Source organism: Rhinatrema bivittatum, chromosome 10, assembly GCF_901001135.1.
Source record: "Rhinatrema bivittatum chromosome 10, aRhiBiv1.1, whole genome shotgun sequence".
Lineage (NCBI taxonomy): Eukaryota > Metazoa > Chordata > Amphibia > Gymnophiona > Rhinatrematidae > Rhinatrema > Rhinatrema bivittatum.
Window position 1 is genome coordinate 80,037,077 of NC_042624.1, and position 12,241 is coordinate 80,049,317.

The window sequence follows — 12,241 nt, forward strand, 5'->3', positions numbered from 1 at the left end:
ATCGAATGTCAGTATAGAAAAACAAATCAATAAATCTAGTAGCTTTTCATAGGCAACTCAAGACATATGTTTCAAGAAGCATTTGGATAATAATGTTAATTTCAATATTTTATCATTTTATTATGAGTAGGATATAATTGTTAGTATGTTATTTGTTCTCGTGTTTTTGTTTTATTATGAATGTATCACTGTAATCCACCCAATACAGTTTTTCTGCTATGGGTGGAATATACTATAAGTTTTATAAATAAATAAGTTATTTGCCAGAATGGCAGCAATTGCTTTACAATGCTATTATGATTTAAAATTAAGTGATTATAATGTTTTACTTTTATTTGGTAGGCTGCTAAGAGCTGCAAATGCAGTAAAAGACTCAAAACTGAGAGGTAGGTATAGTATGCTCATTTGAATGTAATTAGAGACTGATGTGGATTAAACTGGAGAATATATTTTTTGAGGAAATGGGATAAGTTAATATGTACTGTATAAATATTCAATTATGGATTTGTTAGTCTCTTAATATATTTTAATCATGTCATAGATCTTTTAATATATGGTGTTGGTTACCACCATGCTGGAGTTGATGTGTCTGACAGAAAAATAATTGAAGAAACTTTTACTGTGGGAGACTTACCAGTACTCTGTAAGTATAATATCTGTTGAATAAACACATTGCAATGCAGTTATATTAGGTGAAAGAGAGTTTTTTTTTCTGTCTGTTTTTTCTTTCAAAGAATCCTGTTAGATTCTAAATTTATTAAAAACTTTATTCATTCATTCATTCATTCATTCATTCATTCATTCTTATAAACTTCTCATGCAGGGAAACCCTGGTCAGTGTGGTGTACAACATTCAAAAGATCCAAACATTATAACAAGTAAAAATCATATTTTCTGATCTTTAAAATTATAAAACCATCAGTTAAAAACACTGCACTCCATTCTAATATGGGAAGAGCCAAGATTTCTGTTTCTTCCAAAAGAGAAAATAATTTAACTCAATCTGCAGCTCTCTTGGCATGGAATTCCATAGTTTTGGTCCTATAACAGAGAAAAGCTGCTTCCTAATTACACTTCTTGATACTTCCTTCATTATTGGTGCTCTAAAAAAAATCTCAGAAATTGAACGGAGGTATCTCCTTGGGGGGTATAGAGTTCTACCAGCTGTTGTAAGTACTTTGCACCTTGGCCTTTGGACACCTTGGAAACAAATCGGAAGCCGATCAATTATGCTGAAAAGCAAGACGAACAGTAGTGATCGGTTTAAACAATGACATTTTATATGTATTAACATACATCTATGTTCATTTGTTAATGTGTATGTATGTCTGTCATGTGTAATTTTTAATCAATAATGTTCTTATTGTAGCCCCTGAAGCAGCTCCTGCGAGAGCGAAACTCGGCCAGAGTCGGGCTAACACCAATAAAGAATCCCTTTCAGACCGATCACTACTGTTCGTCTTGCTTTGGACACCTTGAACATGAAATTTATGATCTTAAATTGTTTTCTTTGCTGTATTGAAAGCCAGTGCAGCCACCTCAATAAAGGAGCAGCACTAACCTTTCGAGGGCAAACATAAATCTACCTTGCAGAAGAAACAAAATGGGCAACAAGACATCAAATGCTTGTGTGATATATCATGAAATTAACATATTTTGTTTTGATTTAGTCACCACTAGTACATTAGCAATGGGAGTAAATCTACCAGCACATTTAGTGGTTATAAAATCAACAATGCACTATGCTTCAGGAATGTTTCAAGAATACAGTGAAACTGATATACTGCAAATGATTGGAAGAGCAGGCAGACCTCAGGTGAGTAGCTGTTTTTTAATGATTCTTTTAAAACAATTTGATTGGATATATTAGAATTAAAATGAAAATCTTTTTTTTCTCATTATTATAGCTGTATTATTACTATATTAAAAAAAAAAGAATAAACCTCAATAAATTTACTCTGGAATTCTGAATCATACATAATTTGCAGTATATTATGAAAACTTTATGAAGACCATGTCTGCTATGAATTTCAAACAATTGGTCCATGCACCAATTCATTAAAAAGGCCATTCACTTGATTTCAATTTTTTGGGCCTTGACTTATTATATTCTAAACCCACCACTATAGTTTGGCATTTGTCCTGATGATGACCCTGAGTCTCCATCCTTTAAAATCGCAGAACAAAAGGCCATATAGAGCTAGAACAACTATGATCTTGTTGGTGCCCTACACTGTCTGTTCTTGATATTAATGATCTTGATCTTGTTAATAGTTGGCTAGATTCACTCACCTTTTGTTGTTGTTGAGGTAGCTCCATTGAAGGTTTCAATTCATCGTCTGCAGGTAGCCCCATGATTTTCTCAAACACTAAGGGAACTTAAATGGAACTTAAAGGAAAGAAACTCAAGTGGCATAAATCCCCCTACCAATACGGTGGTCTTCACCAGTTCCAAGGAGGAGGAAGTTACGCTGAGGCCAGCGGAGACACCAAGGCCAGTAGTCCCCCCGTCTAGTTCCATTAGTACCTGTACCTTTGGATGTCGGCCGAGCACCTAGGGCTCCATCCTATGTGGTATACAGTAAGGGGCAGATTTTTAAAAAGTACGCTGGATTTTATAAGATACGTTCGTAGCCGCGTGTATCTTATAAAATCCGGGGTCGGCGCGCGCAAGGGGCTGCACATTTGTGCAACCTGCGCGCGCCGAGCCCAACACGAGCTGCCTGTTCCCTCCGAGGCCGCTCCGATTTCGGAGCGGCCTCGGAGGGAACTTTCCTTTGCCCTCCCCCCACCTTCCCCTCCCTTCCCCTACCTAACCCACCCCCCCGGCCCTATCTAAACCCCCCCCCTTACCTTTGTCGGCAAAGTTACGCCTGTCGGCTGGCAGCCCCGCTCCGTCCTCTGGTCCCGGGGGCTGGTCCGGAGGCCTCGACCACGCCCCCGGGCCGGTGCCACGCCCCCGGGCCTGCTCCCGAAACGCCGGGGCACGCCCCCGAAACGCCGCGTTGTTTCGGGAACGCCCCCGGACACGCCCCCTCTCACCCCTTTTCGAAAGCCCCGGGACTTACGCGCGTCCCGGGGCTTTACGCGCGCCGGCGGCCTATGCAAAATAGGCGCGCCGGCATGCGGGCCTTTTAAAATCCGCCCCTAAGAATGAGGTTCCTTATGACCCCTAGGGGAATGATTAGATGGAATCCTCCTCTGAGGATTCGGTTGGTCTCCTATCAGACCCTTCTCCTCCAGAAGGGTCTGATGGGAGACCTTTGCAGGGTTTGTCAGGGTGATGGCCAAGGCCATCCCATTCCAGTTTATGACTGAAGAAAATGCCAGGCACAAAATGCTTGAGGGTCTTCGGTTCATGGAGCCTCCTAAGGTGGTTGTGGCAATCCCGGTACATGAGATCCTTATGGAGTGGCTGCTGAGGATTTAGGAATACTTCCTCACAGTGCCTCCCATGAATAAGAAGGCAAATGTGGTTTACCTCATCCAAAAGGCTGCCGGATTCAGTAACCATCAGCTGCTCCACCAATTGGTGGTGGTCGAATCTGTCCTCAAGAGGGCTACGCACTCTCGGACCCACTTCTCAGGGCCCCCCGGGGAAGGACCACAGAGCGTTGGCGCTCTTGGGAGGAAGGTGTTCCAAGGCACCATACTTATTGCCCACATCGCTGACTACCAGCTCTACATGAACCAATACTCGTGGTATATCTGGAAGCAGGTGCCTCAAAAGCAGCAAGTCATTCTCATCTAGCTGGTGCACAAGGGCTTGGAGTGTGGAAAACTTGAGGTCCGTGTGACCTACGATGTTTTTGAAATGGCATCCAGGGTCTCTGCAGCGGGAATCTGCGCACGCAGCCTGGCATGGCTGTGGGCTTCGGATCTCAGACCAGAAGTACAGGAACGACTCACTGATGTGCCATGCACTAGAGAGAATCTCTTTGGAGATAGAGTGAAGGATGCTATGGCCCAACTCCAGGATCATCATGAAACCCTCCAGCAACTCTCCACCAGCACTCTGGACCCGTCGTCCTCAACCAGGAGGCTGTCGAGGTAGGGGCCCAGAAAGTCTTTCTTTCACCAAAGGAAGTACTATCCTCTGTCTCCTCAATCCCGTACACACCATCAGAGCTTTTGTGGCTGTTCCAGGCAGCAGAGAGCTTCCAAGCCCCAGCCAGCTACTCAGTCAACTCCAGGGATGGGATTTTGATTGGACCGTAGGGAGTGAAAGCCAGTTGCCCATCCTGGGACGATGGACCCTCTGGTCAGGGGAAGGTTGTGGTTCTTTGTAAACCGGTGGCCTAGTGTATCCATGGACCAGTGGGTTTTGTCCATCGTCCACCAGAGGTACCAATTAAACCTTTTGGGTGTCCCACCAAATTGCCTTCCATGCCCATTTTGGGGGCCAGTAGTGCATCAGGAGGTACTACAGACAGAGCTGTCCTCCCTCTTATCGGCCAGAGTGGTTGAGCCCAAACCACCAGGGCAAAGAGGGTTGGAATTCTACTACAGGTAATTCCTGATTCCAAAGAAAACAGGAAAACTTTGTCCCAACCTAGACCTGAGCGCCTTGAACAAGTTTCTGAAAAAAGAAAAGTTCAGGATGGTTTCCCTGGGCACCTTGATCCCCCTTTTATAAAAAGGGGACTGGCTATGCTTCCTCGACCTAAAGGACGCATACATCCATGTCGAGATCTTCCCTGGTCAGAATAAGTATCTTTGATTTGTGGTGGGGGAACAGCACTTCCAGTACCAGGTGTTGCCATTTGGGCTCATGTCCGCCCCACGAGTCTTCACAAAATGCCTAGCCGTGGTGGTGGCGCACCTCCACAGACTGGGAGTGTATGTTTTCCCACATATGGACAATTGACTGGTCAAGAGCACGACTCATGCAGGGGCTTTCCAACCATCCAAAGTCCCATCTCGGTCTGTCAACTCAATTGGACTTCATTGGAGCCCTGCTAGACACGGCTCAAGCCAGGGCCTTTCTATTGCACCAGAGGGCCATCACTCCAGCGACCATTGTGGCAGAGGTGCAACAGAACCAGCAGGTATCAGCTTGGCACATATTGAAGCTGTTGGGCCATGTAGCCGCAACCGTCCATGTCAGTTCCTTGGCACGCTTACATATGCCCAGAATCCAGTAGACCTGAGGTCGCAGTGGTGCAAAGCCACTCAGAGCCTCCAGGATTGCATCCGAGTCAACCTGTCTCTCCGGGACTCTTTGTCCTGGTGGCAGGTACTCTCCAATCTGGAATGGGGGATTTACTTTTGGAGTCTCCCTACTGAAATTGTGCTAATCTCAGATGCATCTACATGTAGATGGGCTCAGCACCCCAGGGATTGTAGTCTATTGAGAAATGTTCTTGTCAAATCAGCTTCCTGGAGCTTTGAGCGATCAGGTGTGCACTATGGGGTTTCAGAGACCGCTGTCCAGCAAAATTGTCCTGATCCAGACTGACAACCAAGTACCCATGTAGTATGTCAAACGGGGAGGCATGGGATCGTACCTCCTGTGATAGAAAGCGGACCAGATCTGGTCCTGGGCCTTGGACTATGGGATGGTGCTCAGGGCCATGTATCTGGCCGGAATGGATAACGTGATAGCTGACAGGCTGAGTCGAGCCTTCAGACCCCACGAGTGGTCCCTGGTCCAAGGGGTAGTGAATTGGATTTTCTGTCTCTGGGGTAACACAGATGTAGATCTGTTCGCGTTCTCCTGCAACCGGAAGGGACCTCGGTTCTGTTCCTTGTACAGGTCAGATGGCAAACCAGCCTTTGACGCCCTTGCCCACCATTAGGGCAAGGGTCTTCTGTATGCGTATCCTCTGATTCCCTTAGTGGTTAAGACTCTCTTGGAGCTTCACGAGAAAGAGGGACTATGATTCTCATAGCCTCTCATTGACCAAGACAGGTCTGGTTTCCACTGCTGTGGGAGTTGACCATCTGGAAACTGATCAGTCTGGGGACTTCCCCAGATCTCATCACCCAAGATCAGGGCAGGCTGTGGCATCCCAAACTCCAAGTCCTGTCACTCACAGCCTGGATGTTGAGAGGTTAATCCTGCAGTCACTTGATCTTTCTGATGATGTGTCTCAGGTCCTGGTGGCTTCCAAAATGCCTTCCACTAGAAAGTCCTGTGGACTGTAATGGAGGAGATTTTCCCTGTGGTGTGAGCAGAAGGCCCTAGATCCATTCTCCTGCTCCACACAAAAACTGCTTGACTACTTTCTACACCTGTCGGAGGCTGGCTTAAAAAACAACTCTGTCAGAGTTCATCTTAGTGCGATTGGTACGCCCATCTCTGTATAGCCTATAATTGTACATTTCATGTGGAGCCTGCTTCAATTGAAGCCTCCTCTAAGGCCTTTCACTGTGTCTTGGGATTTTAACATGGTGTTAGCTCGGCTGATGAAAGCTCTATTTGAGCCACTGTGCACCTGTGACATGAAGTCCCTGACCTGGAAGGTCATAGTTTTGGTGGCAGTCACTTTGCTGGCTTTGCTTTGATGTCTCAGCAACAGATCCACCTACTCCAGTGTGGAGCGTGCTGCTTCAGTGTCCTGTCTGCAGTCTTCATCTCCTCCTTTGTTGCCTGCCTGTTGTTCTCCTTGCCTACCTGCCCGCCTATCCGTCCCTCCTCTCCTCTTGTCTGGATACCGTGTATGGCCTCGGCCTGATCTCAGATACGCCTGACCGCTGCCTGCCTCTGACCATTGCTTGATCTCGGATACGCCTGACCTCTGCCTGCCTCTGACCACTACCTGATCTTGGATATTCCTGAGCACTGCCTGCCTTTGACCATTGCCCAGACCTTGGACTCACCTGACTTCTGCCTCCCTACTACCTAAGCTGTCCAAGGACCACCACTTCTGTCATCAGCTGGCCCTGACACCCAAAGACTCAACCTGAGGGGAACAAAACTACCGTATTTTCCGGCGTATAAGACGACTTTTTAACCCAAGAAAATCTTCTCAAAAGTCGGGGGTCGTCTTATACGCCGGGCACACCTGCTCTCTGACCAGTTTCTCTCAATCACACACACATGCTCTCAATCAAATGCATTCTCGCACTTACACACAGGCACGCTGCTTCTCTCTCTCTCACTTCCACCCCCGAGCACAAATAGTAGCTGCATCACCTCCTCCTCCAGCCCCCGCAGGCCAAGAAAGAAGAAACCCATCGGCCGCGGGAGGCTCATGCTGCTGTCTCCCGATTACCAGCTCCTTCGACTGCTCGGGGCCGATGCTGCTATCTTTTCATGTGGCACGGCTTTCTCCTTCCCGCGCACCGCACTGCCGTTGCCGCTGGGCTAAAAGCACGTTCAAGCCCAGCGGGAACGGCAGCGGTGCAAAAAAAAAAAAAAGCTGTGGCATCCGCGGCTGGCCTTGTCTTTTTCCCGCCCCCCCCCTTTGAACCGGAACAGGAAGTGATGCGCGGGAAGAAAGAGCCGTGCTGAGTGAAAAAATAGCAGCGGCGCAGCAGCATCGGCCCCCGAGCAGTCGAAGGAGCTGGTAATCGGGAAAGGAGACAGCAGCGTGAGCCTCCCGCGGCCGATGGGTTTCTTCTTTCTTGGCCTGCGGGGGCTGGAGGAGGAAGCTGCTGCAGCTACTATTTGTGCTGGGGGGGGGGCGTGTAAGTGAGAGAGAGAGAGAGAAGCAGCCACCCTGCCTGTGTGTAAGTGAGAGAGAGAGAGAAGCAGCCACCCTGCCTGTGTGTAAGTGAGAGAGAGAGAGAGAGAAGCAGCCAGCCTGTGTGTAAGTGAGAGAGAGAGAGAGAGAAGCAGCCAGCTTGTGTGTAAGTGAGAGAGAGAGAGAGAGAGAGAAGCAGCCACCCTGCCTGTGTGTAAGTGTGAGAGAGAGAAGCAGCCACCCTGCCTGTGTGTAAGTGAGAGAGAGAGAGAGAGAAGCAGCCAGCCTGTGTGTAAGTGAGAGAGAGAGAGAGAGAAGCAGCCAGCCTGTGTGTAAGTGAGAGAGAGAGAGACGCAGCCACCCTGCCTGTGTGTAAGTGAGAGAGAGAGAGAGAAGCAGCCAGCCTGTGTGTAAGTGAGAGAGAGAGAGAAGCAGCCAGCCTGTGTGTAAGTGAGAGAGAGAGAGAGAGAAGCAGCCACCCTGTGTGTAAGTGAGAGAGAGAGAGAGAAGCAGCCACCCTGCCTGTGTGTAAGTGAGAGAGAGAGAAGCAGCCACCCTGCCTGTGTGTAAGTGAGAGAGAGAGAGAGAGAGAAGCAGCCAGCCTGTGTGTAAGTGAGAGAGAGAGAGAGAGAAGCAGCCACCCTGCCTGTGTGTAAGTGAGAGAGAGAGAGATAGAAGCAGCCAGCCTGTGTGTAAGTGAGAGAGAGAGAGAGAGAAGCAGCCAGTCTGTGTGTAAGTGAGAGAGAGAGAGAGAAGCAGCCAGCCTGTGTGTAAGTGAGAGAGAGAGAGAGAGAAGCAGCCAGCCTGTGTGTAAGTGAGAGAGAGAGAGAGAGAGAGAAGCAGCCAGCCTGTGTGTAAGTGAGAGAATGCATTTGATTGAGAGCATGTGTGTGATTGAGAGAAACTGGTCAGCGAGCTCATGTGTGTGAGAGACAATGAAAGTGACTGCTCAGAGAGATGACTGATGTGTATGTGAGTGTGAGAGAGAGAAAAAGCATGGAAGTGAGAAATCTGGGTATGTGAGAAAGCATGGGAGTAAGAAGCCTGATTATGTGAGAGAGCATGGGAGCGGGAGGACTGGCTGTGTGTGTGTGTGCGCGTGCATGAGAGAGAGACTGGTTGATAAGGTGACGGTGTGTGTGAGAGAAAGAGACTGCTGTGTGTGAATGTGAGAGAAAGAATATGATTCAGGGAATGAGAAGCCTGTGCACGTGGAGAGTGAGCATGGAAATGAGAGAGAGACTGGTGTGTGTGTGTGTGAGACAGAGAAAGTGATTATGAGAGTGAGAAGCCCGTATATGTACGGTAAGCAGAACACGGGAGTGGGAAGCCTGTGTGTGTGTATGGCATGAGAGAAACTGTTCAGGAAGGTGTCTGGTGTGTGTGTCAAAGACTGTTTGGGAAATGATTGGTGCGTGAGAGACAGAAACTGGTCATGGGGGCATGACTGGTATGGTGTGTGTGTGAGAGACATGGGCCCTAAGGAAGAGGAAGAGGAATAGGAGAGCTGCTGGAGGGGGTAAGGAAAGGTGGCTTTTTAAGTTTATTTTTCTTGATTGACTGCCATTTTAATTATTTAATATTATGTGATGTGTCTGCTTTTTTGAAATATTTTATTGGTGTTTGGAGAATGTTTAATAGTTTTTATGAGTTTTTAATTGTTGGATGTTATTCTGTTCATAGCTGTTTTGAAACATTTATTCTGCTTATTAGTATAGTTTTACAATTATTTATGTGTGGGGATCTATAGCTGCTTGCTAGTTCTGTTTTCCTAATAAGAGGTATATTGGTTTTTAGGGCCTGATATACGGTATTTGTAGTGTTGCCTTTTCATAGATAGGGTTGCTCCTGTTTGAGTGTAAAATTATTTTTTTTCTTAAAAATATGTATAAAAAAGGGGGGGTCGTCTTATACGCCCAGTCGTCTTATACACCGGAAAATACGGTAGTATAGGTGAAGGTCCCGCTGGGTCTTTGCTTCGCTGGGGTCCATCTGCAGCTGATCCTGCTTTGGTCCAAGGGTCCACAGATGCATCATTTCTCTTCACCATTCATCACATTTTTCAGGTTTTTTTTTTTTTGTTTTCTCTTCATTCTTGTAGTTTGTAATTTTTCAATCTAGTAGTCCTTTTCATTATTTTTCATAAATCTATGCAAGTATTTCCAAACCCTGTCCTAGAGCCATACCTAATCAGTCGGGTTTTCAGGATATCAATAATGAATATGCATAAGATATATTTGCATACATTGGAGACCCAGGCTATGCAAATCTGTCACATGCATTTTCATTGTGGCTATCATGATAAGCAAACTGATTAGGTATGCCTCCAGGAAAGGGTTGGGAAACACTGGTCTAGTCCTAAAAAAAATGATTAGATCTTTTTTTTTTTGTGCCCATTAATCCTTCTTTATTTTAGTATAAAGACCCTTTAAACTTTGCTTTAAATGCAAGTATAAATTGTCTAGCCTTGATTTCTATGTTCTCTGCTTCTGTCATTAGTCTCTCATGACTGTATATATGGCCTATAAACAAATGTCCCCTCAAAAGAAAAAGAAACGTTCAGAGAAACGGTACCAAAAAAAGAGAAGGTCAGAGTCTCTTCAATGCTGAATTCATGCCTTCTCAGCTTCAGGTTCTGAGCACAAGAAGGAAAAGAAATCACCCCAGTTGGTACTGAGGACTTCGAAGCATTCCCATAGAGTCACTTCGCTGAGTTTCCTTTGGCATATATGAAATTGGTGCCATCATCCTATGGTGCCAATATCTCATAATTGAATGCCCCAGCGCAGAAGATTTCAGCACTGAAAATTTTTGGCACTGAAATAATTAATTGCTTCACGAGGAGATTCTGTAACTAAGCCTCCTGTTGAGAAAAACACTCCTCCCATCTTAGTACCAGAGAGAGTCCACCTTTTCTGTGCTGCTTTCTCCTTCATCTCCTGAATAACATCTATTCCTCTAAAAGCTTTGCTTCAAGTTTGCCCATGATTATATGAAGAGTATTCCATTCATTCCTTCATCTCCTTCTCTCATAGAGCCCATTTTGGGAAAAGTCTGTCCATTTAGATTCCCAATCATCTAATCCTTCATTTCAAAAAGTTCAACAGGAGCATCTTCATAAATCTCACAGCTCCATCTCCTCAAAAAATAAGTCTTCCTCTACAGACCCTTGGATTTTGCTTTCTGACTCTGAGAGGTTTCTCCTTCATCTTATGGTTCTTTCTCCTTCCTTTCGCTGCAGAAGTTGACAGATTTGCCTTCAAATCCCTCACCAGAACCATCTAGAAATACCATTCCACCAAAAGACATGACCTGGCCTTCTTGCAAAAAATGGCAAAAGCAATTCCATTTAAATGAAAAGAAGTGGACTCAAAAGAAGATCCCATAACACGTTTTAAGAGGTTCAATCTAAATAAAATGTATCAAACTCCCCTCTCCATTCTTCCAGTTGCTAGAAAACTGGATCTGAAATATAAAGTTCAATTTATTTATTTAATAACCTTATATTTCATAGACTCCATAACATATTCAATATGGATTCCAACTAAACATTCACAATCAGTATACACAGATAAAATACAAACATAAAAACATGTTCAAAAAATAAAACAAATACATGATAAAATCACATAAAGCAAAAAAACTACCTCATGAATCTGTGGTAGTAAAATCTACCTTAAAGAAAGCAAAAAGATGTAAATAACACTGGAAAAGAGCCTTCCAATCAGCAATATTGCAAAGCAGAATTTCACCCAAATGGTCCATTATCTTTATAATCTATTATAGAAAATAAGGGATACCTCATCACATCTTCTTTCAGATACATAAGAACAATTTACGTCTCACCTGAATGAAGCAGATGAATGTGCCAAACACCTCATAAGATCTGCATACGATGTTTTTGAAACAGATTTAAGATCATCAGCCATAGTTATAGGAGCCAGAAGACTGGCTTGATTGAGAGCATCAGGCCTATGGGGAAAAGCACATGACAAATTGGCGGACTTCCCATGTTTGGGAGACAAATTATTTGAGAAAATAAAGGAAACTGTTTATCTTATAAAAGATCACTATTATAAATTATTTTATTATATTGTTATTTTTGTTATGATCTTATTTTTATTTTGTTGTGCATTGCTTTAGATTTATACATTTTAGAAATAAATCACTGCTGAACCCTCTAAACATTATCTATAGCTACTTCTGAGCAAATGTCTGCTCAAAGTAAATATCCATATCAACCCTACAGAAGGCACCAACTGTACCCTTGTTAGAGACAGTTGTTTGTATTAACAACATCAAGACAGTCTATGTCCTAGGGAAAGGATCTGACCAAGGTCCATCAGTAAACTACTCAGAAATCAGGACCTAATTTTTTAGTACAAAACTCATCTCTGCACCCCCTCAAACTCTTCTGAGGGGATACAGAGAAAGGGGGTGAAGGCTTTAGTTTTTCACCCCCAGAGGTCTCTCATTAACTCAAACCAATGGATTCTCAAATAATCTTGAAGGGCTATCGCCTAAACTTTCAAAATCTAACTCCCTCATTCCACCAAACTCTCATTTGGTACCCTAGGAACAATTTCAAATTCTGCAACACGAACTAGCCTTGT

General features: G+C 44.8%; 1 protein-coding gene across 1 annotated transcript in view; it reads left to right on the forward strand.

Moving 5' to 3' along the window:
- LOC115099806 (probable ATP-dependent DNA helicase HFM1) overlaps nucleotides 1-12,241 on the forward strand; it is a 358,874-nt gene that overhangs the window by 151,789 nt on the left and 194,844 nt on the right. The window contains exons 9-11 of the mRNA XM_029617655.1: nucleotides 343-386; nucleotides 542-643; nucleotides 1,671-1,816. Of these exons, the coding sequence (XP_029473515.1) occupies nucleotides 343-386; nucleotides 542-643; nucleotides 1,671-1,816 (292 nt within the window). The remainder of the gene's footprint in view (nucleotides 1-342; nucleotides 387-541; nucleotides 644-1,670; nucleotides 1,817-12,241) is intronic.